At 48.0% G+C, this 24,774-nt stretch overlaps 2 protein-coding genes and 1 long non-coding RNA gene across 5 annotated transcripts in view; 2 read left to right on the top strand and 1 right to left on the bottom strand.

Annotated features, from left to right (window-relative positions):
- Positions 1-9,032, top strand: part of Nfatc3 (nuclear factor of activated T cells 3) — a 77,554-nt gene extending 68,522 nt beyond the window's left edge. For both annotated transcript variants that reach the window (XM_021169508.3, XM_029480364.2), the window contains one exon: positions 6,409-9,032. In XM_021169508.3, coding sequence (XP_021025167.1) covers positions 6,409-6,533 — 125 coding nt within the window. In that variant the 3' untranslated portion in view covers positions 6,534-9,032. The remainder of the gene's footprint in view (positions 1-6,408) is intronic.
- On the bottom strand, positions 8,813-15,252 carry Esrp2 (epithelial splicing regulatory protein 2). Of its 2 annotated transcripts, none has more exons than XM_021169510.3 (15): positions 15,055-15,252; positions 14,842-14,970; positions 13,305-13,418; positions 13,092-13,206; positions 12,716-12,814; positions 12,442-12,496; positions 12,261-12,371; positions 12,055-12,187; positions 11,933-11,975; positions 11,491-11,792; positions 11,177-11,389; positions 10,884-11,082; positions 10,589-10,775; positions 10,147-10,312; positions 8,813-10,070 (listed from the first exon to the last, which is right to left on the bottom strand). In XM_021169510.3, the coding sequence occupies exons 1-15, from the start codon at positions 15,250-15,252 to the stop codon at positions 9,981-9,983; spliced, it is 2,154 nt and encodes a 717-aa protein (XP_021025169.1). In that variant the 3' UTR covers positions 8,813-9,980. The 2 variants fall into 2 exon arrangements, with proteins under 2 accessions (XP_021025169.1, XP_021025170.1); XM_021169511.3 differs by having other exon boundaries at positions 12,261-12,368.
- LOC147002346 (uncharacterized) lies at positions 13,798-17,198 on the top strand. Its single transcript, XR_015048603.1, has 2 exons — positions 13,798-14,206; positions 15,016-17,198. It is a non-coding gene; the product is annotated as an uncharacterized LOC147002346 (long non-coding RNA).
- Positions 17,199-24,774: the final 7,576 nt, after the last annotated feature.

Genomic DNA, 24,774 nt, shown 5'->3' with positions numbered 1-24,774 from the left:
TAAGAGCACTTGCTCTTTCAGAGAACCTGGGTTTGGTTCTCAGCCCCACAACCTGCACTCCAGCTCCAGGGACTCTCACATCCTTTTCTGACTTGTTCATGCACTGTTTGCACACATTTACTAAACAGACAGATGCAGGAAAACACAGATGATAATGACTTTATTTTTTTTTAAAGATTTATTTATTTATTATATGTAAGTACACTGTAGCTGTCTTCAGACACTCCAGAAGAGGGAGTCAGATCTCGTTTCGGATGGTTGTGAGCCACCATGTGGTTGCTGGGATTTGAACTCCAGACCTTCGGAAGAGCAGTCGGGTGCTCTTACCCACTGAGCCATCTCACCAGCCTGATAGTGACTTTAAAAGGATGTGAATCGGTGAAATGAAAGAATCGGATATAGAGGGGTGTGGTCTAATGTTTGATTTGTTATAGAGGGTGGGGTCTGATGTTTGATTTGTTAGATATGGAGGGGTGGGGTCTAATGTTTGATTTGTTTGTTTGTTGCTTGAGATGCTGACTTATCCAGGCAGAGGCTGTTGAGTCTCTGTGAGGTCAAGGTCAGGTTCTTTGATAATATAGCAAATTCCAGGACAGCCAATAAGTAAATCTACATATTCTGTGTTGCCATTATGGTATTGAGCTTAGTTTCTGTTTTAAGATGTGTTCTCACCTTGTAAATGCCTGGTCTGGAACTGGAATGTACACCAAACTGGCCTTGAATTTAGAGATTCACCTGCCTTTCCCTTCTGAATGTCAGGATTAAAGGCGTGGGAATAATACTTGGTCTTTATTTCTGTTACTAATGCATTAAACTAGCATAATAGGGATCCCAAATTATAATGAATTAATTAGAATAGGATTCTCTTTTTAATTTCTTTTTTTTTTTTTAAATTAGATATCTTCTTTATTTACATTTCACATGTTATCCCCTTTCCTGGTTTCTCCTCCAAAAACCCTCTGTTCACCAACCCACCCAATCCCACTTCAGAATAGGGTTCTCTTGTATCTCCTACTAGTTCAGTTAAGATTCTTTTTTTTTTTTTCTTGGTTTTTCGAGACAGGGTTTTTCTGTGTAGTCTTGGCTGTCCAGGCTGGCCTCGAACTCAGAAATATGCCTGCCTCTGCCTCCCAAGTACTGAGATTAAAGGCATGTGCTACTACTGCCCAGCCTCCTTTTGATTTCTTGTTTTTCTTTCTCCCAAGTTTTATCAAAGCAGTTATCACTTTGATGACTAAATCTTAGTCCACTGAGAGGAGTGGAGGAAAGGGCAAAGAGTAAAGCCAGAGGGTGATGAGCAAGATATAGTCTCCCTTTTTGTCATAGTACAGTGGAGAGATCTTCACCAGCTACAAGGGCAGCTGAGAAGCACTCTGAAACTGGATTGCCAAGTGACTAGCTAAATAAACTTCAGTTACCAGTGAAGACTGCATTATGCTGCATGTGGTGATGAATGCCTTTAATCCCAGCACTTGAGAAGCAGAGGAAAGGGGGCTGATGAGATGGCTCAGTGAGCAAGAACACTGACTGCTCTTCCGAAGGTCCTGAATTCAAATCTTAGCAATCACATGGTGGCTCACAAACACCTGTAATGGGATCTGATGGTCTCTTTTGGTGCAACTGAAAACAGCTACAGTGTACTTATTTAAATAATAAGTAAATCTTTGGGCCAGAGTGAACAGGGTTGACCAAAGCAAGCAGAGGTCCTAAATTCAATTCCCAACAACCAGATGAAGGCTCACAACTATCTGTACAGCTACACCGTGTACTCAGATACATAAAATAAATCTTTTTTTTTGACAGGGTTTCTCTGTGTAGCCCTGGCTGTCCTGGCACTCACTTTGTAGACCAGGCTGGCCGCGAACTCAGAAATCCGCCTGCCTCTGCCTCCCGAGTGCTGGGATTAAAGGCGTGCGCCACCACGCCCGGCAAAATAAATCTTTTTTGTTTGTTTGTTTTTCGAGACAGGGTTTCTCTGTGTAGCTCTGGCTGTCCTGGCACTCACTTCGTAGACCAGGCTGGCCTCGAACTCAGAAATCCGCCTGCCTCTGCCTGTGCTGGGATTAAAGGCTTGCACCACCACGCCCGGCTCTAAATCTTTTTTTAAAAAGAGAAGCAGAGGAGGTAGTTTTTTTGAGTTGGATACCACAACCTGTGAGTTCTAGGGTAACTAACTAGGGCTATGTAGAAGGACTTTGTCTCAATTAACCAAGCAAAAAAATGTTGAGACAGCAAAAAAATTCAGATACCTGCTAAATATTTTAGAATTTATTTCTGTCTTTAGCTTGAGAAGCACATTGATCGGGTTTTAATAAGTTAACAAGCCGGGCGGTGGTGGCGCACGCCTTTAATCCCAGCACTTGGGAGGCAGAGGCAGGTGGATTTCTGAGTTCGAGGCCAGCCTGGTCTACAGAGTGAGTTCCAGGATAGCCAGGACTATACAGGGAAACCCTGTCTCAAAAAAAAAAAAAAAAAAAAAAAATCAAAAAAAAAAAAAAACAACAACAATAAGTTAACAAAAAATATTTTTGAGACATTCTAATGGTAGCTCAATCTATCCTTGACCTTCTGATCCTCCCACGTCCAGCCTAAATATTTCTCCCATATTCTCTCCCTCCCATCCGCCAATCCAGTTACATACAGGATGTCTCTAGTATGTAACTCTGGTTGCACTAGAACTCACTAAAGTTCACAAAAGATCCACCTGTCTCTTTCTCTGCTGAGATTAAATAAGAGTCCAAATAAGACCCAAAATCCATTACAAAGATGAAAGAAAGGCCCTTTGAATCAGTCCTTATCACCATCCTGGGCAAAAAAGGGGAGGGAAAATTATTTTGACAGAAGGTAGAGGCAAGAGTGTCTCTGTAAATTTGAGTCTAGCTTGGTCTACGTAACTCCAAGAAAGCAAGGAATATATAAAGAGACCCTGTCTCAAAAACCAAACCAAGCCAGGTGGTGGTGGCCCACGCCTTTAATCCCAATACCCCAGAGACAGAGGCAAGCAGATCTTTGGGAGTTCCAGGATAGCCAGAGCTATTACACAGAAACTGGGGAAAAACATACCCAAAAGCCTCTTGAGTTTTTGTATATTTGTAAGTATTCAAAGATATAGCCTGGCCACCTTGTTCCTCCTCATCTGATTTTGAGGGGTTTTGTTTGTTTGTTAAGTTGGGTTTTTTTTTACCATACCAGTTATTATGAAATACAACTTTAGATTCTTTTGCATGGGAAGTATCCTTACAGGGAGGCCTATGACTACATAACACCCTGTTCTGCTGTGGAGGACATTTCAGAGCACTGCTGATTTGACCATTTCCTAAGGGACATTTTGTTGCCGTTACTGTTTTGTTTTGGCAGCTGCAGATGCTGCTGGTGGTTTTTACTTGTGTGGTACTGGCACAGACAAATTCAGGTGTTGGGAGTGAAGACTTGTGAGCTGCTAAACTGGGCCAGATGCTATGACCTACATAATCTGTTGGTACTGCTATTAAAGACTGTTGACTTTTTGGGCTTTTAGTTCATTTCATTCTTTGAAGGGAAGAAAATGGCTAGACATAGTATCATACACCTTTCAGGAAGAGGCTGGTGAATATCTGAATTCAAGGCCAGCCTGGTCTACAAAGTGAAACCCCGTCTCAATAAATTTAGTACAAGGAGCTCGGCGTGGTAGTACACACCTTTAGTTATAGCATTCAAGAGTCAGGAGGATCTCTGATTTCAGGCCATCTTAGAGAGTTCTAAGACATGGAGGGATGCATAGAGAACCTGTCTCAAATAGAGTAGGGATCTAAATATCTCTTTTACCATCTGAAAATGGCAGAAACATGTAAAGCATCATATATAATTGATGAACTATGATACAAATAAGTGAATGAACACATACACTCAAAATGAAGTGAAAATTGAAGTTGCTTCTGGATATGATGGCACCTGCTTGTAATCCCAGGAGGGAGGGAGGGAGAGAAGGGGTAGAGAGAAGAGACGAGGGAGAGAGAGTTTTGAATACATATGTATTGGGGGGGGGGGAGAGAATGAATTTAGTTCTTCACTCTCCACCTTATTATTTTAAGATAAGTCTTTCAAGCTAGGCAAACAGCTAACAAGCCCCAGAGATCATCCTATGGCTGAACTCAGATCAGCTTGCTTCTGCCTCTCAAGTCAGAAATAGTTTTTTTCTTTTTCTTTGATTTTTTTTTTATGTACATTGGTATTGTGCCTGCCTTTATGTCAATGTGGCATACATCCAAGGGATATCTCTCCAGCCCCAGTAATAGTTATCTTAAAAAGGAAAATTATATAGACATACTTTTTTAATCCACTTGTACACACATATAGGAATGTAATCTTTAAATTTTTTAAATGACTTCATTTATGTGTATGAGTATTTGACCTGCATTTATGTATGCACATTATGTGCCCGCCTGGGGAACCTGGAAGAAGACACTGGATCCCCTGGAATGGGAGTTACAGATGGTTGTCAGCTGCCGTGTGGGTGCTGGAAACAAAACCTGGGTCTTGTGTAAGAGCAGCGAGTGCTCTTAACTGCAGAGTCAGCTCTTCTGCCTCCAGGAATGGAATCATTAGTTGAAAAGAAAGGCTAGGTATGATAGTAGATACCTATAATCCTAGCAGTCTGGAGACTGAAACAGAAGGACCCCCAGTTTAGGCTACATCAGTAAGACCTTGTCTACTAACACAAAACACCCACCCTAACCCTCACCCTCCATAAGAAAAGAAAAGTAAAACAGGAAATGCTATGAGAACTGTGTTATGTTTTGTCTTTTTCTTTTCTCCTTTTTTGTTGGTTCCTCTCCTTTTGTTTGTTTCTTGGGGAGGACAGGGTATCACTCTCTAGCCCAGCCTGACCTGGAGCTCAGTCTGTCTGTCTCAGTCTGTCTGTCTAGATTGGCTTCCTGAGTGCTGGGGGGTTACATGTGTGAGTTACCACACCCAGCTTTCTTACTTTTTTCTATCAAATGGAAATTTATGGCATTTGCCTCACAAGCATTGTGCTTTTTGAGGTATTGGGCATATTAGAGAAAGCACGAGCCTGTAATTAGAAGGGACTATGTATATACAATGCCCCCACATAATAAAGGGTACATGTATTAGGATCAGACGGCAAAGCACCCCCCAAAGCTTGGTAGTTCACTCAAGCTAGAGCATTTCTTTCACTTTATATTCTTAGGTGGCACTGTTGGAAACCAAAAGGGAAAACTTTCCCAGAGGAATTCAAAGTAGGAAAAGTTAGAATAAGGTGAATATAGACTTTTTAAAGATTTTGAGTTTTGCCTGCATGTATGCCTTGTACCACACCCATGCCTCATATCCTTAGAAGTCAGAAGAGGCAAGGCGTTGGATCAGAAGTCACCCTGAACATTTACTTTTTACAATCATTATCAGCTCTGCTCTGGAGTGAGGAGAAGAATGTTTCTGTGGGAGCTAAGGAGATGACTCAGCAGTGAAGAGCACTTTCTAGGCAGTAGGGGCTCATGCCTTTAAAGATGTATTTATTTTATGTATATGAGTGCTCTATCTACATGTACACATACATGCCAGAAGAGGGCATCAGATCCCAGTTAGATGGTTGTGAACCACCACGTGGTTGCTGGGAATTGAACTCAGGACCTCTGGAAGAGCAGACAGTGCTTTTAGCCACTGAACCATCTTTCCAGCCCACACTCACTCTTCTCTAATCCTAGCACTTTGGAGGCAGAGGCAGATGGATCTCTGAGTTCGAGGCCAGCCTGGTCTATACAGCAAGTTCCAGGACAGCCAGAGCTACACGGAGAAACCCTGTCTCAGAAAACAAATAGATGACCTGCTGCTCTTTGGATTTGACTCCCTTGCCGGACAGTGGTGGCACATGTCTTTAATCCCAGCACTTGGGAGGCAGAGGCAGGCAGATTTCTGAGTTCGAGGCCAGCCTGGTCAACAAAGTGAGTTCCAGGACAGCCAGGGCTATACAGAGAAACCCTGTCTCGAAAAACCAAAAAAAAAGAAAAAGAAAAAAATGGATTTGACTCCCAGTACCCACATGGTGGTTCACATGCATCTGCAACTCCATTTCTAGGGGATCTCATCTGACCTCCAAGAGCACCAGGCATAAAGTGCATGGTGAGCAGACATGCATACGCATAAAGTAAAATATATTTTAACAACAGATTGCCTGTTCTCAGCCATTACTTCTAAAGTCCAAACTGAAGTTAGGTGGGGAAAAGGGAGCCCTTGAGCCCCATGAGGAGTGATGCTTCTATCTTAGTGCCAGTCTGCTCTGGAGCAAGCAACCGTCAAGTGCTGCCTTTACCTTTACTCACAGCCATCAGAAGGAAGTGTCGAAGAGAGGAAAAGAAAACCTCATACGATACTCCTTTGAAGTTGCTAATCACTCTTGTTTTTCTTTTGTAGTGAACGAGATTATTGGGAGAGACATGTCCCAGATTTCCGTTTCCCAAGCCGCGGAGGTGATGAGAGACACTCCTCTCCCAGGTCCAGCGTCTCCAGATCTGATGAGCTCTCACAGTGCTCAGTGAGCCTTTTGCCCACCACCAACTGCTCAGCCTGCTTCTCTCCCGGAACTTAAGGTCCAGCCAGACTTCAGGATCTGTTGCAGGAGTTGGACTCACTGTGGGAAAAGCAGCGTTCCCTCTCCTTAAGCCACGGGCAGATTATGTAAAACAGGAACAGCAGCGGCTTTTTCAGCTGTGGGAAACGAGCTTTGCTTTTTATATATATATATATTTAAATAGGATACTTTTATATGATGGGTGCTTTGAGTGTGAATGCAGCAGGCTCTATCTCAGAGGTGCTGCTCTTGCAGGTGACCTGGTTGCATAGCTAGGATTAGTATTTGTACTGCTTTCTGGTCATTTGAAGAGCCCTTTAGTTTTGATTATATTTTTAAAATAGAACTTTTGATAAAAAAAAAAAAAACCTTCCAGATGCAGACAAAAAAATTATCCTAAGCCCACACTTACACCTCAGAAACTTAGCATGCGTCCTGAAGCCTTTCATAGATTCATAGGGAATAAAGCCAAATGTAGCTCATACTCTTTATAAAGTAAAGTGTTAGGTAAATTGAGAAGACCATTCCATCATTGAAGTGTTGGGATATGAATACATTCCAGAGCAGAGCCTTTTGTAATTTTAGGTAGTTACCAGTTTCTCCACTAGCTTCATGTTCTAGCTTTTTCTTCCCCACAGGACCTTGGGTAAAATGGTCATTTGTAAGGTGAATTTCAAAGGTAGGGTTTTAGCTTAGGTAGTTATTTTCTACCTAACTTTTCAAGTGGGAGCCTCTGCCTTTAGTCAGTAGTCTTTGAAGCAAGTATCCTAATAGTTTAAGGCTTTGCAGTTTTAACTCCTTGAGGCCAGGCCAGAAGTGTTAGGAGCTAAGTATGAATGAACTGTGTAATAAGAGAGGCAGAGAAAATGCAGGACTCCAGTTGAGAAGGCTTTAAGATTCACATGGCACGGAAGGCTTAATCTCCTGTTTACAGCCCACAATGATTCTATCCCATGGTGTCCTGACTATATGACCTAAAAACCAGCCTTTCCTCCACAAGGCTTTGAGACACATCCAGAGATGAGGTGGTATCAGACCTTTCCTTCCACACCAAAGACACGGTGGTGCTGCTGCTGCTGCTTCTCCTGCTGGTGAGGTCTGTGTCCAAGGCAGGGGCCAGCAGAAACTCCAGCCTGCTGTCTACCAAAGGACTGTTCCCAGACCCTGTCTTTACCCTTCCCTTTTAAAGTCCCTGAATTTTACAGTCTTTCAAATGAAATATTGTACTTTAATTCATTCAAGAAGCAAATTGAGTGCCTATAAGTGAGACACTGTGCTGCACTGGCTGAAGACTTAATGCTGTTACTCTATGTAGTTGGATCCCTGGATGGTGGGGGCTGTCTTTACTAAAGCTACATCAGGCCTACTAAGCAGGAGCTGGCCTGTTGCCTACCACCCCTAGTAAGCAGGGTAGGAGGTACAGATTCAAGATGAGAGAAGTATGTGTTTGTTTTTAACATGATGCTAGTTAGAGAACAGTCTTATCAGCAAATTACTCTGGCCACTCTTGGAGCTAGATATTTTCCAAATTTTCTCTGAAGGTGAGTTTTATATCAATGAGTATGAATAGAGAGATTTACTTTAGGGGTCCCATGGTTGGTAGCCCACAGCTTCCTCTAAAGGGCATTGGCCTCTCAGGTGAACTTGCAGAGACTTGGCCAAATTTGCTTCCTCTTTCCCCTGGGGCAGCTGCCTCATATGGGGTCATTACAAGACCCCTTGAGGGTGCTGCTTTGCTGCCTTCAAGAATAAAAGCCTCTATGATCCAGAGTTGCTATGCACCAAATTTTGATGCCTTTTAAATACCTTGATGCCTGTAGCATTAGAAATGCTTTCCTATTTAAAACAGGTTAGATTTTAAAATAGAGCTTTGTATTGTGTAATGGTTTTATATTAGCTTTGTATAAGCTTTCATGTAAGAGTCATATTTTTTGGCTTTGTAGATAAAGACTTAAATTTTTGTGCAAAATAGTGGTGGTAAAGCACACATCATTGGACTATGCAAGTTGATTTCTAGGAGCAGCACTGAGCAGCTGGCCATTGCTAGCACACACCCTTTCCCTCACCTGTACTAGAGCTTGGCTTGAGGAGTGAAGGAGCAGCCTTCTGTTTACTAGAAAAATGTCTGGGTTCACATGTGGTGCTGCTGCCCTGAGTACAGCCCACCAACAGCCAGGGCCAGCCAGTATCACCAGGCCTCTGCTGGACCTAGCGAGAAGCCCAGTTTTTAACATGTAGAACATGGGCTCAAGATGAAACCTTGTGTTTATAGAACGGATGTTTAGGTGAAGAAATTGGTTCTTGGTTATGTTTACAGCACTTGGGATTGTGTTTTCTTGTACATTTTGTATTTTAAAAATCTTTTTATAGGAGCGCAGTGCTCCTATACAAAGGGAAGATGAGCCAGCAGTCCAGGCTCCTCCTCAGTTACAGTGCTGACATAATAAACAGTGACAGATCAACAGTCTCCTTGAAATCTGAGTTTTTCTCCACCTGGGGCTGGTGTGGAGCCCTCTGGGCCAAAGGCTCTGTGGCTTTTTAAAAGTCCGCTTGACCAGGAACCTGAGTTCTGCACCCTTTAATCAGTGCAAAGGACATGCCATGGTGTTTGCTGGCTTTTGGACAACTGGTCTTCCAAGTGTTGCAAGAAAAAGTTGGCAAAGTCCCCTTTAACCTGAGTTTACATGTGCTACCTGCCCTCCGGTATTCGCTGGGGATATTGCAGCAGCACAGTCTAGGATAGCTTGGGGTTTTGTTTATGGTAAAAGGCTATACAGCCTTGGCTAGACTAGAATTTGCTATGTAGAGCTGACTGGATTTGAACTTGAGGCAGTCCTCCTGTCTCTGCCTCCTGAGTACTGGAGTTATAGGCATGAACAGCTAATGGTTTGTCATCCCAAACTCCTTGGGCCTGGTTGGAGCGGGGTCAGCATACTTATTGTGAAGCCACTACTGCCACTTCTGAGTCCGGGTATCCTGAGGGCAAGTGCTGACTTGATGCCTCCCTGCCTCCAGTCAGGCTCAGGTGGACTCCTGAATCACCCAGGAGTCATAAATATTAAAGGTACCAGGCCTTAACATTTTAAAAAGAAACACAGGCCTTCTGTGCACCCTTCAAACTCAGTATTTGAGGGCCAAAGACAGATGGAAGGTTTTCTGGCTGTCACACCATCAGGGATGGAACAGCCCTATCACATCTCCAGCCCTGCCTGTAAGGCGGCCATCATCTTTAGAATAAGCAGGCAGAGGAACAAGGGGACATGGGAGGAAGGAGAGGTGCTGAGCTTGGTCTTTTCCAGGTGCCTTGTCGAGCTTTGACGAGCCAGAAAGAAGCTGCTGGATTGAGGGTGCTCTGGGCTTAGCAGAGGCTTGTTAGCTGGGGACATCAGCTCATTCTGCCTCCTGGTTTCCTCTTCTACAAACACACCCACTCCTTAGGTGCTTGTAACACAGTGCGAGGTGGGTCACCAACAGGCATCAGAGTGGTGTAGTCATCAGGAGCCAGCTGTAGAAGTCACACATATTTAGGGGTTGGAGCTCCAGGCTCAGGCCCTCGAGCCCTCCCCACAGCACAACCTCACCTGGTAGGCTTGAAAGACACTGAGTAGGTCCTTCATACCAGCTGTGTATGGCACCCCCTGCATTCGGACCAGGGCTCCTGGCTGGGACAGCATTGTGGTGGGCGTAGAGGCCAAGGCAGTAGGAGGTGTGGTGAGGTAGCCCACAGTAGTGGGGGAGACTGGGGGGCTAGGGTGTGAGAGACAGGAACTTAGTCATACATCCTATCTATAGCCTAGACCAAGACCATCCTCTAAAGTACCTGTGCCTTATGTTTAATCCTTTGCACTTCCTGAACCCTCTGCCTCTACAGTGACACCCTCAGCCTGTTGTCCCACACCTGCAGCTCCCTTCCCATCTCAAAATAAATTCTAACAGATCTTTAGTTATCTCCACCAGAAATGAGTCAGGATCTTCCCCCAAGTGGTTGAGGGGAGGTCTGAGGCTGTCCGAGTAGCAAGATACCTGGGATAGTAGGCTGTGTAGTTCATGTAGAGTTGAGTGGCTGGCCCTGGGTAATAGGCAAGAGGAGTGGCAGCAGCGGGCACCCTGGCAGCTGGCAGCAGTGCAGAAGAGGGATATAGTGCTGTCGTCTCTGTGGGAATGAGGGCTGGGGTGGCCTGGAAGGTGGCGTAGGTAGGTGGTGAGAGGCCTAGAGACAGGTAAAGAGCACATTATAGAGAGCCCACAGTCACCCTGGATAGGGTAACTGGAAATGAAATAGAAAGTGGTAGCTTAGAACAGCTTGGGTCCCACTCACAGGGCAGTTTGCAGGGTGGAGGGGACAGGCCACTGCGGCTCAGGGAACCCCCCATCAGCACACGGCTCATCTCCTCTGTGGAACAAGGGACTACTTCCACATAGCGTTCTTTCATCATCTTCTTGTGGCATCGCTGGGCAGCAGCCAGAGCACGCTCCACCGACATCATCTGGATGAAGGCGTCGCCGGATGGCCGGCCCTGTGCACACCACCTTGTGAGCAGTTTGTCACATATAGAAAGTGCCTTACTCCTAAAGCATGCATGTAGACACCCTTCCCAAGGGTCGTCTCACCTGTTGGTTGAGCACCATATGCACACCGTGAGGCCGTATGTCAGCTGCTGCCTCTCCTAGAAAACTCAGAATGTCTTCAATGGTGGCTGTGTAGGGCAGGCCTCTAAGGCGTACACAGTCCCTCCCAGTTCCTCCTGCCAGTGGAAAGGGAATGGGCAGCAGTGGAGCAGTCAGTGTGGGAAGGAGTGGACTGGCTGCATAGCGGTTAAGGACCTAGTAAGAAAAGCAACAGATTCATCACACTAAGTAGGGGACCCATGGCACATGCTGAAGAAGCAGCACATTGGGGCACAAGGAGCCTTGAGAGTGCTCACCTGCTGCACCTCGGCTGCTGTGCTCCTGAAGAGTTCAATGTATCGCTTACCCAGCATGCCTTTGTGCCTGCGCAGAGCAGCCTGTGCCAGCTCCTCACAGGCAAAGAGAGCAAAGGCATCCCCAGTAGGCCTGCCATCAGGGTGGCGGACAAAGAGCAGCCCATCAGCACCCCCAGTCACTGGGCATTCTGGCCCCAGGAAGCCTAGAACATCTGTTGGCCCGGCTGAAAAGGGTAGTCCCCGTAGCCTCAGGATCACTTGATCTTCCCGTGATAGGAAACGGGCCACCTCTAGTGATGTGCCTAGGTTGGAAGGACAGGAGTCCCTTGCTGATTTAATCCTTGTAGCGTGCACCCACAGGGGACCCAAAAGACAGTGAGTGTAGGGAATGGGGTACAGATCAAGACAAAAGAGAACAAGGGCCTTCTATGGGCACACTCACCCCCTGCGATCTTTACGAATTCCTCCCCTGTGGCTTTATATACCTGCAGGTAGAGAAAGCAACCCATAGGTCTCAGCCCTTACTCAGTTTTGCCCTGCTCCACTTCTAGCCAAAAGCCCCACCTCAATATAGCGGACACCCATGTGGTGTTTGTGTCTCTGCAGCGCTAGGTCCCGCTGCTCGCTGTCCACGAATCGGATGAGGGCCTCGCCATTTCTGCGGCCCTGGGCGTTGAGACAGAGGGCCACACCACCCCTGTGGAGCCGGGTGTTGTTAGTGCCTCCTGGGTAGGCTTGCCCTCTTACCCCTCCCATCGTGTCACACCCACCTGGCAATGTTGAGCCCTTTGAAGAATCTAGCCACATCCTGGTCTGATGATTGCCAGGGCAACCCACGGGCCCGTACTACAGTCTCATTGTCCACCACATCAGCCTTGCTGCTGTGGGGGACAGGGCACAGGATCAGAAATGTCCAAGGATTGTCACCCCCATCCCAGCTCCCACACTCACCAAGGGCCTGTCTCATATTTCTGCTTTATCACCTCTGGCTTCGAGAACAACTGACCTGAGAGGAGATTGCATGGGGGTCAGCAGGGTCTGATGGAGGAAGTCTCTCCACCAAGCTCAGCAAAAATAGGACAGGTGAGGGCATTGAGGACGAGGCAGAGGGGTTTCTACCTTGTGTTCTCTTAGAGAAGGTCACAAGTCAGCAAGGGGACTCTGTTGAAGGGATGGGCACTCACCCAGCCCTGACAGTAGCTGGCAAGCAGGGCAAGAATCTTACCATTGGACCCTTCAAGTAGGTGGAGAATAACAGCTACCATAGTCTTCACTTCCCAGACCCCAAAGTCATCTTCGGTAGCATCTGTTTCTAGTCCCAAGTCTATAGGCAGAGAAGTGACAACTGAGGTCCAGGTCTGTACATCCCACGTCACCCCGAAACACCCAGAGAATCCTAGCAAACACTAGTTGTGGCCCAGTTCATACATGTACCTACAGGTCCTCAGACCAAACAAAGACATGTCCACATTCCAAATGTATCCCAAAGAATGAAGCCAAAAACATAGACCTGTCTACATTCATACAACCCATACGGCATCGTGCACATGCTTGGACATATTAGTCACCCCTCCACCTTAATTCTGATGGGTCACAGATACCCTGTGCCATGGTGCCCACTGTGAGGTCTCTGGCGGAGCAGGTGCTTGGGTGCTGCATATGGAATTCTCTGCGGAGGTCGTAGAAGGAGAAGAAGGTGTCGGGGAGCACCAGGTTCTGGGAGCACATGGGAGTGGGCATGAATAGGTAACCTAAGGTGTTTACAACAGGGGCCTTGGGAACCCAACCATACCCATGTGCCCTCAATGACATACCTTCCTGGAGGCCTCAGGATGCAGAACCTGTCGCAACAGCTGCTGCCCATCAGTGCAGAGCACATAGGGGCCCCCGCCCAGCAGAGCCACATCCCCGCTCACCAGCTGTGAGAACTGGGGACAGGGAGTGGAGACTCAGACATAGACTCACAGCTAGGCAGCTGAAACTGGGGGTGGGGTGGGGGGAGGGACTCAGGCTGCAAAGCTGGTTCATCAGGATGTTCAACCCTACCCTGCCTGGGAAGTAAAAGGCCTTGCCCTAAATCCCAGGCTCCTAATCCCCACCCCTAGCCTAGTTCCCTGTCACCTCCTCTAGGCCAAATGAGAGCAGTCGCACATAACCCAAGCCCCCATTAAACACACTCCAGGAGTCTGGAGTCGGGCCAGAGCAAACACCTGGTGGAGTGAGGCAAGCAGGTGGGGAGGGGAGGGGCAAAGCAGGTTAAACCTGTCCTGGACCAGGCGCCACCCTCAGACAGGTGGGGGAGGTTCACACCTGCCCGAGGGCCAAAAGGCCCATGGTCAATGGCAGCCCCGCCCCTTGGTCTGACCAACCCAGGAACAGAGCCACCAAGGACAGAGCTTCATACTTGGTCACTCGCAGCAGCCTGAGCTTTGACCCACACCCCATCGACCAACTGGCACTGAACTGTTTGCTCGTAGAGGGGGGTGGGTGGCACTCTGAAGGCTATCCAGCACGATCCTGCCCTTTCCCTTGGCAATTCTGTGACACTTTCCAATCTAAGGCCGACAGAGCAAGGCAACCAGAATTTTTTCTACAACACCCTCCCAGGTGAGCAGTAGGCCTGGAGCCCTTCTGTAACTTGGCATCTGTAGGTCTCCTCATTAAGAACCAGAGTCAGAAGAGGAAAGGACTTAACACTCATTACAACTGTCATGGGGTGAGTGAGCAATGCAGACAGGGAAAACTCACTCCCACTTGGCCAGGGTGCGGGGTGGGTATGGGAGGGGGCATGCGCCTAGGTCTTTGCGCTCATTGGGCAGGTAGCCCCTAGATAATGTACGGACAGCACCCACCCACCCACGCCTGGCCAGTCAGCTGGGACAGGCAGGCCTAAACCAGCCGGCCTCACCTAGAGGCGTCTGCCCCCGAGGCAGACACCGCCCGACGCCCTCGCTTCAGCGGTTCCCAGGAGAGCAGGCGGCAGAGACCAAGTGATCTACCGCTAAACCTGAGCCCACCTCGACCCTATTTCTGACGCGTCCTCTGCTAGCGGGGGAGTGGGAGGGAGAGGAAGGGGCCTCGGGGGATGGATCCCTCAGCCGCTATTGTCAACTCCCTCGGCAGGAGTGGATGTCTGTAAAGGTTAGAAGGTAAGGTGGCTCTGGGAATGGCCTAGCACGCGTCCACGCGGTAGTCGCTCAAAAGTTTCAAACAAGACCTTGTCCTACTGGCCGTGCCAGTGGGTCGCGTCGCTCCAGGTCTCCCCTCCTCCCCTCCCCCTCCCACGGGGGAGGGGAGGTAGTGTCCCTGCCACTCCGCAGTTCCACCACCCACGCGGGCCCCCACGCTCACCTGTTGCAGCACTTTGTCCAGGGACTCCGCCCGCGCTAGGCTGTCTGCGCTGAGTCCGCTCGCCTCGCGGCACTGTGGACTCAGGGCAGCCGCCTCGCCGCGAACTAGCGACTTGTGCAGCGTCCCCACCTAAAAGCACCGACGGTAACCCCATGAGCCGTTGTGCCTCAACAGGCTCTGAAGCGTCCCGAGGTCCCCTCTTTCCCACCCTACCTGTCGGCTGCGCGGCTCCACCACTTGCCAAACTAGGAGGATTAAGTCGGTCTCGTCCGAGCCTAGGTCCGGCCCCAGCGCACCGGCAGTGGCCCCGAACAAAACCACCAGCGACTGAGGTTCGGGACAGGGGTCTGTGGCCGAGTCTACTGCGGGATCTGGGCCCGGGGGTGGGGGCGGCGGCGGCGGTGGAGTCATGGCCGCAGAGGAAGGGGGCGCTCGGCCACACACACGCGGACCGACGAGGCGCACGCACGTACCGACCGACAGCAGACAGACGAGCTTGGGCGGGATCCGGTGTGTTGGGGGCGGCACCTGCGGCCGGGTGTAGTGGGAGCTGCAGAGACCCGCCCGCGGTGCCCTTTGGGGCTGGGCGGCGCGGCTGCCGATCCCTGCCTACTCCGGCGAGTTACCTGCGGCCCGGAGAGGCCACGTGATCAGGACGGCCCAGGGAACCCCGCGGGAGGGCCAAAACCCTGCCCAGGAGGCAAGAGCTCACTTCTGCCGAGGCGTGCGCTCGCGGACTGGAGTCCCACCTCTTGCTGCCGTCCGGCGAGACTCCTGGGACGAATCCATTCTTTCTCCTACTTCCTCTCTAGCAGGCACTCTTGAGTCCTCCGCAAAAGAATGTGCAGGATCAGAGGCCTCTTTCCATTCTGCAAGGGTCACGCAAGACCCATGGAATTCAACAGGCAATCTAGAGACTGTAAAAGGTCGTGACGTCTGGCTTGAGGTTAATGGAAGTTACAGAGGGTCAAAAGCCGACAGTGAGCGCTACCAGGTTTCTACTGGAAGGCGGTGAGAGAGATCCGTTGGGGAAAGGGAGGGAGGTAAAGATCAAGGGTTCTTAGAACTGTGGGCGGTCACTAGAGATCACAGAGAAGGACGTGCCCATACAGGTGTCGGGTCGGCGTAGTGCCGGCAGTGCAAAGCGCACGTTACTGTGGACCTGAAGGCTCAGGCCTTGATGCCAAGGTAGGAGAATCGTGCCTAAACTTTAGAGAGCTGTATCCTAAATGAAGCTGTGTCAGCTGGTAGAGATCTGGAAGTTCAGCCTACCAACCCTACTTGGGGTTTGCCTGCTTGTTTTTGTCTCTCTTGGATGATGATAGATGTGTTATCTGGCTATTGAAAGCACTCCGGCAGATAGTGGCTAAAGTTGAGCTGTGTACGGGAGTCTGCATCCCCCAACCCAGTTCAGAAGAGTCCCATTCACCCCATGCAGTTTGGTGAGACTCCCTTACAGTTGTTTCCAGGCCGCCCTGTGGGCTCAGGATAGTTTCCCACCTACTCGACTGTAATTAGTACTCTGGCGAGAGTAAAAAGCTACTGGCGTGGGACTTAGAATACAGGATGCCACCGGCTGAAGAAGAACCTTGTGTGTTTGGAAAAGCGGGCTGCTTCCTATCAGTCTTGGATAAAAGGCAACCTAGAGCCCGGGTGCATCCCTAACTCATGCCCAAGGAAGGTCGTGCGGAGCCAGAGGACCTAGAATGGATAGTGCGCCTCCTGGGTTTTTCCACACAATTAGCTCAGGAACACAGCGACACAATATAGTGAGAAGTGGCTGAGGACCCTTCTCCGGGCGGCCCACCCGGAGCCCGCCTACTCAGCCCCGCTACGGCTACCACGATAAGCATGGAATGTCAAATATTTGTTCTAGGAACCCAGTGAAACCTTGAGGTAAAGCCCCTCCCCTCCTCCCTCCCATTCCAGAGCGCGCCTGCGTCAGTCCAGGCTTTCCGGTAGGACACTCCCTTCCAACTAGTTCCTTCTCGCCATCCCGGCCACCCATCGTCCTGACTATTTAAACTTCACAAGGTCTTCGCTACAGGCTCAGGTTCCGTGAGGCAGAGTCTTGGTGTCCCTACACAGTTATCCCAGAACTACCAGAATCGGTTTCTACCCACAACCTCCAAGCAAGGTTCCCCTTTCAACCTGTAGACCTCGCCTCCCGATTCTCGGGAGATCTTGCTGACTGTGGGATCCCTGACTGTTCCGAACCCCCTGGAAAGAAGCGGCTGTTCCCAGGTTTCTGCAAGGTAACGAATCTGAAGAGCCGAGAGAACTGGGCGGCTCCATTCATTCGACTCTGGTTCTCTCAACCAGGCATTCCCGATATTAAAACAATTCCAGAACTTAAACGTCTTTGGTATTTTGCTTTATCACGCACAAGGCACAGTGCGAGGGTGGAGGTCAGAGAACAGCTTGTAGGACTTGGTCCTCTCCTTCCACAAAGGGGTCCTGGGCACAGAACTCAAGCAAGCCCTCTTACATCCCCGTTTTGTTTCTATACCTGTCTGGCAGGTACCCATGTACTCAATAGATAGTAGAGGATGACCTTGCGAGTCTGATTTTCTTGCCTTCACCTCTTAAGTGCTTAGGAACCCAGCTAGAAGTGCCTCAGCACTCAAAAGGCAGAGGCCAGAGGATAGCTACAAGATCCAAGATAGTTCGGGCTAAGTTTTGAAAGTTCCAGGCCCTAAATCAACAAAGCCAATAAGATTAGTAGCTGAGGGTAATGGGCTTGTAATCACCACAGGAGTTCCAGCCCACCCGGAGCTGCTAGTTAAGCAAAAGTAAATACATTTTTAAACTATTTAGCCAGAGGGTGGTGGCTCCTGCCTTTAGTCCCAGCACTGGGGAAAGCAGAGGCAGGCAGATCTCTGAGTTCGAGACCAACCAGAGCTCCAGAGAGAAACCCTGTCTAGTAAAACAAACGACAAAATCGTTTATAGCCAAGTGTAGTAGTCCATGCCTTTAATTCAAGTAGAGACCAGTGGATCTCTGTGAGATCAAGGCTAGCCTGGTCTAGGACAGCTTGCATACAGAGACCCTGTCTCAAAATAAATTGTAATGAGATCAATCACACTATCATAATGAGATCAACACACTATCATTTAATAGACAACTTTGTAATCCTTACACTACCCCTTGAAGCCAACTTTTAACACGTTTTCTTTAAGACCCTATCTGTGTACTAAGGTTTATTTACTTATTTATTTACTTAGTGGTTTTTGACAGTATTGGAACTTGCTTTGTAGGCCAGGCTGGCCTCGAACCCTTAAGAGGTCTGCCTATTTCTGCCATCCCAGTGCTGGGATTAAGGCATGTGGTACCATGCCCAACGACTTTCTTTTTGTTGTTATTTAATGCATTTATTATTAAATTTAATGTGTGTCTTAGTTGGGGTTTGTATTCCTGCACAAATATCATGACCAAAAAAGCAAGTTGGGGAGGGAAGGATTTATTCAGCTTACACCTCCACATTGCCAAAGAAAGTCAGGACGGGAATTCACACAGGGCAGGAACTTGGAGGCAGCAGCTGATACAGAGTTCATGGAAAGTGCTGCTTACTGGCTTGCTTCCCCTGGCTTGCTCAGTTTGCTTTCTTATAGAACCCAGGACCATCAGCCCAGGGATGGCCCCACCCACAGTGAGCCCCCCCACCTTGATCACAGTTCCTCAAAGGAGACTCCTTTCTCTGTGATAACTCCAGCTTGTGTCAAGTTGACACACAAAACCAGCCAGTACAAATGTGTATAAGTATTTGGCCTTCGAGTATATGTGTGTTCCATACGCATGCATGCCTGGTGTTCACAACGATCAGGTGTCAGACCGTCTGGAACAGGAGTCACTTGTGGGTGCTGGGAATTAAATCGGGTCCTCAGGAAGAGCAATGGTGTTCTAACTTTGAAGCCATCTCTTCAGCCCTGCTTCTGCTTTCTATGCCAGCAATTGTAAACTTTTGTGGCTTTTCCTCCCAGCCCACCTCTACTCTTCCGAAATATTTTCACCTCTTAAAGTACCCCTAACTGGCCGGGTGGTGGTGGTGCACGCCTTTAATCCCAGCACTGGGGAGGCAGAGGCAGGTGGATTTCTGAGTTCGAGGCCAGCCTGGTCTACAAAGTGAGTTCCAGGACAGCCAGGGCTATACAGAGAAACCCTGTCTTGAAAAACCAAAAAAAAAAAAAAAAAGTACCCCTAACTGTAGCAGACCAGTACAGTCTGAGATTTCTGTACTGATGAAGGTCCCAGCCACAGTCGCAGAACAGAGTAAGTCCTATCCCAAACTGCACTCTAGGAAGAAGAGACCATGTTTCAAGGGAGTGCACGCGAGGTTCCGCATGCAATAAATACAGTTTGTCCACTGTCACTCATGGGTGGGCTGGGGGAGGTTGGTATAACCTTTTATATTAACAGGAGTGGCAGAAAACTGTTCCCTTCCTTTTGACCAGAACATATCCTGCGATAGAACAAGACTCGACTAGAAGATCATTATTCTTCCTCCGCTGCTTCCAGCTAACCCCTCTTCCAAGGGTCTTCTGAGTAACTAGAGATAGTCAGCCAGCCCAAGATTTTTTCATCTCCGAGTCCTTGCATAATCGCTTCATACCACCAGAGGGCGCGCTGACTCTGTGGCTTTAATCTGAGCAACGAGGGAGTTAGCTGGAGGAGGGTAATGTGTTAGAGCATACATCCTTCGGAGGGTAATAACCAAGGACAGAAAGTGAGTAACTTGATGCTACCAGCCAAGCGGTTCCCTCTGTTTTCAGAATCTGCATGTGATTCCTGAGACGCAGGATTGAATCTGCTAATCGTCAGTTTCATACACACATACAACATTCTGCTTATACCTGTCCCTGCACCTACTCCTCCCCTCCTCCCACCAAATTCTATTCCACTTCCATGTTTGTTTTGTGTCTTTACAACCCGCTATGATTAACCAGGACCGCCAGCATGGACATAGGTATGAAGCTATTCACGGGAATATTAGAGATGCATCAGTGGCTGCGTCACTGAAGACAATGACTTCTCTCCTAAAGGTCCTGCCCTGGACCAGGTGTCCACCCGTGAGCCTTTTCCCACTATGGCTGAATGTTGAAAGGTTCTGTCTTGGGCCTGGAGACATGGCTCAGTGGCTAAGAGCACTAACTTGCTCTTCCAGAGGTCCTGAGTTCAATTCTCAGGAACCACATGGTAGCTCACAAACATCTATAACGAGATCTGACGCCCTCTTCTGGTGTGTCTGAAGATAGCTACAGTGTACTCATACACATAAAATAAATAAATCTTTAAAAAAATAGATTAAAAGAAAGAAAGGAGTCGGGCATGGTGGCGCACGCCTTTAATCCCAGCACTCGGGAGGCAGAGGCAGGCGGATTTCTGAGTTCAAGGCCAGCCTGGTCTACAAAGTGAGTGCCAGGACAGCCAGGGCTACACAGAGAAACCCTGTCTTGAAAAACAAAAGAAAAAAAAAAGAAGAAATGAATGGCTGGGCATGGTGCATGCCTTTAATCCCAGCACTTGGAGGCAGAGGCAGGCTGATTTCTAAGTTCGAGGCCAGCCTGGTCTACAGAGTGAGTCCAGGGCTATATAGAGAAACCCTGTCTCAAAAAAAAAAAAAAAGAAAAAAGGAAAGGTTCTCTCTTTTTAAAAGCTTTATATAAGCAATTGCAGCTGATATAAGTACCACAGCTGGGGCTAGAGAGATTACTCAGTGGTTAAGAGCACTGACCTGGATTCAATTCCCAGTAACCACATGGTGGCTCACAACCATCTGTAATGGGATCTGATGCCCTCTTCTGGTGTGTCAATGTTAGAGTTTGTCAAAAGACCCTCACTCACAAAGACTACAGAAATCACCATTGCTGCAAACCACAAGAGGATTTTTTTTTTTTTTTAATTCCAACATGTTGGGGACTCCCCTCTCAGCACACAGGCCAGAGGAGAGACCCAGAACAAAAGAACACACTTTTTAATACCTTTGTAAGGGACAGATTTGGACAACAGGGCTAGCTGGCTTATTCTCATTGGTGTTGTAGCAAGTAACCTTTCCAGGCATTGGTTGGTTTGCATAGTGACTACCTCTGGCCTAGTGACTCACTTTGCTTGCCCCTATGGTGGATTATTAGAATTTGGTCAGCAAAGCAATAGTACATTTTGAACTTATGGGTCAGCTATCAACATCAGGGGAATCCTAGCAAGGTCAGGGCAGTTTGTGGTTTTTTTCTCAGAATTCAGTGTGGGAGTGTGGTGCGGGGTAGGGGAATTCTTCTGAGAACTGTTATTTTTGTTATGGTTATTTCTCTGAGAACAGCTAATATTATTTTGGCAGCTTGCAGGCTTAATCATTTTGACCGCTAAAACTATGTTTTGACATTTGTTTAGTCAGCCAGCTTCCTTACCTGGCTCTGCACTTGGCCTGCGAGTACAGTTTGAGAAGTCCTTTTCGAGGGGGGAAGGTACCGGGTGGTCTTGAATTCATTTTGGATATTACATCTGAAGACAGCTACAGTGTACTCATACATGAATAAATATTTTAAAAACAACAACAACAACAAAAACCCTCAGCTATGTCATGCCTATAAGTCAAAGGTTTTTGGTTTGGGTTTGGTTTTTTTTTTTTAGTTATTTTTTTTTTATTACGTAGTATTTTCCTCAATTACATTTCCAATGCTATCCCAAACGTCCCCCATACCCTCCCCACCCCTTCCCTAGGGTTTGGTTTTTCAAGACAGGGTTTGTGTCTGGAACTCACTCTGTAGACCAGGCCTGCCTTGAACTCAGAAATCCGCCTGCCTCTGCCTTCTGGGTGCTGGGATTAAACACTTGTGCTACCGTGCCCAGCTTTGATCAGTTATATAGTACTCCTCTGAACTCTCATTCTTTCTGCCTCTTCCTTGGTGTTTTCTGAGCCATGGGAGTAGTATAGGTGTCCTGCTTATAACTAAGTACTCAATAGCCATTTATTCTCAGAAATTTGACCAGCCATGAGCCCAGATGTTTTTATTTATTTTTTATTTTATTTTATTTATTTATTTATTTATTTATTTATTTATTTGGTTTTTCGAGACAGGGTTTCTCTGTGTAGCCCTGGCTGTCCTGGAACTCACTCTGTAGACCAGGCTGGCCTCGAACTCAGAAATCTGCCTGCCTCTGCCTCCCGAGTGCTGGGATTAAAGGCGTGCGCCACCACGCCCGGCTATTTTATTTGTGCTTATTGATGTTTTGCCTGCAGTGATAGCTGTGTATGGTGTGTTTACGTGGTATCCACAGAGATCAGAAGAAGGCCTTGGGTCCCTAGAACATGGTATATAACAAACCCTGACCTGCCTAGCCATTCAGCTCAGAATGCAGAGCAGCCACGTGGGTGCTGGGAACTGAGCCTGGTCTTCTAGTAGAACACCAGCGCTCTTTACCATGGAGGGGTTTGGTGGTGGTGGTGGTTGATTGGTTGGTTGTTTTTTGGTTGTGAGCCTAGCCTTTAATGGCTGAGTCATCTCTCCAGCCCTGGTTGTTTTTTGTAGCCTCCCTCAGCCTTGAAGCAGGCTGATTCAGACCTTGCTGCCACTCAGTATGAGACCACCTGGGGTGGATTTATATGGCTCTATTGTTCTGTCACCTGCTGCTGCTTTCCTCCAATACACTGCTACCTGCTGAGAGGCCCTTGAGATATTCTGGAGACAGCATCTGCAGATCACCTACAAGCTGGCAGACAGGCATCAACAATGGATTGGCGGGAGATGGGCCTCCCTCTTTATAAGCACAGACTCTTAGTAAACTTGGGGGCCTTGAACAGAAACATGTCTTGGCCTCCATTATTTCTCTCACCGCTGTTTCCTTCCATACAGCTCCAGCCTCCCACTCAGGAACCCAGTTAGTGTGGCCTCAGGCGGCTACAGTTTTGTTTTGTTTTGTTTTATTTTTTGTTTTTTTTAAAGTTTTTCTGTGTAGCCCTGGCTGTCCTGGAACTCACTCTGTAGACCAGGCTGGCCTTGAACTCAGAAATCCACCTGCCTCTGCCTCCCAAGTGCTGGGATTAAAGGCGTGCCTGCCTGCCTGATTGGTTTTTGTTTTGTTTTGTTTTAATTCCTGGCTGTCCACAAAGTTAGTCTGCAGACCAGCTAGGCTGGAACTCAGAGATCCACCTGCCTCTGTATCCCTGTGCTGAGTCAAAAGTTTATTTTATGTACATGAGTACACTGTGGTTCCCTTCAGACCCACCAGAAGAGGGAGTCAGATCCCATTACAGACAGTTGTGAGCCACCATGGGGTTGCCAGGAATTGAACTCAGGACCCCTCGAAGGGCACTCAGTGCTTTGAATCACTGAGCCATCTCTCCAACCCCTCCAGTGAGTTTGTAAAAGCTTAACTTTTCAGGTTTTTACCCTCTTTTCCTCACCTGTTCTAGCCCAACTTGGGCTCTGACCCCTTCTGCTACAGTTCCTTCACTCTCTAGATTTCTGAGCACTTACCTTTGTGGTCCTGGAAAACTACTTCTCTTCAAGTGAAACAACCTTCCTTGATATTAAAGGGAGATCGAGGGCTCTGTTCTGGGCCCTTGCCTCCTGCGTTCTGAGCTGAATGGCTAATTAGATCAGTGTTTGGCCCCCTCATTGACCCCAGGAACACCAACTTGCTGGGTCTAGAGTTTAGGGAGAAGTGATTGACATCCAAATGGGCTGAGTGAGGACCACTAAATAGCTTTTGAAGTTCTGCTTTTGGTTTGGTACCCCAAACCCCAACGATCCATTTGGTCTCTGTAGGGGACCTAGCACCATAGGTCTATGTGAGAGGCAGTGATGGGAAGGGTGGGGACCCTTGCCTATATTCTCACCCGAGGAAGAGAACCAAACTGGACTGGAATCTGGCTTTGGACCTTTTCTAGGAAATTTGGGAGCTGTGGAGAGCACACGACACTTGCACATTTAACGTGTTAAACATCTGTCCTGTGCTAGGTCACCGGGCAAATCGCTTGCTCTCCCGGTGACCATGGCCTAGTGGGAGGCAGGCAAAGGTGCTTCAGATTAAGTGGGCCATTTCTGAAGCCCAAGGGAAGAGTTCAGCAGAGACCCCCTAACCATGGAATGCAGGGTGTCACTGCAGCAAGCTCAGAAGTATCATAGGATCTTGTTCCAGCCAGCAAGGAGTCAGAGGCTGAGGGTTGAGTGGGCTTGAGAGAAGGCATGATTAACCAGGGAAACTGAGCCGGAGTCCTCAGGTTCTCACTGGGAAAGGGAGGGACATCATGGAAGGGCTGTGAGTTAGAGGGTACTAGTCATGGTTCTCTAGAGTCACAGAGCTTATGGAGTGTCTCTATATATTAAAGGAGATTTATTGGAATGACTTATAGTCTGCAGTCCAACTACCCCAACAATTGGCAGCTGTGAATGGGAAGTCCAAGAATCTAGGAGTTGCTCAATCCCACGAGGCTGGGGGTTTCAGCTGGCCTTCTGCAGAAGCTGGAATCCTGAAGAAGTTCCAACAGATGAGCTGGCAAGTAAGTGCAACCAGGCAAAAAAGAAGAAAGCCTTCCTTCTTCCATTGTCCTTATGTAGGCCTCCAGCAGAAGTTTATGGCCTAAATTAAAGGAGTATACGCCTACGTTTGGAATCTATTCTATCCCAGGCTGACCTTGAACCAGAGATCTGCTTGCCTCTAGGTCTCCTGGGATTAAAGCATGAACCTAAACTTTTCACAGCCACTATACCTCAAGATCTTGATCAAAGGCCTGTGTTATTTCATGTCAAGATCCGGGTCAGAGTCCTATATCTTCCAGCCTCAAGATCTGGATCACAAAGCCTGCCTTCCATTTCTGGATTGTATGTAGCTCATTCCAGATGTAGTCAAGTGGACAACCAGGAATAGCCACCACAGAGGGAGAATGAGTGGTGGGGCCTAACTTAATGATTCCTGGTGTCCACTGGCACATGGAGT

The sequence above is a fragment of the Mus caroli genome, unplaced genomic scaffold (assembly GCF_978045245.1).
Source record: "Mus caroli unplaced genomic scaffold, Mus_caroli_1 scaffold_10, whole genome shotgun sequence".
NCBI lineage: Eukaryota > Metazoa > Chordata > Mammalia > Rodentia > Muridae > Mus > Mus caroli.
This window is presented reverse-complemented; position numbering and strand designations above follow the sequence as displayed.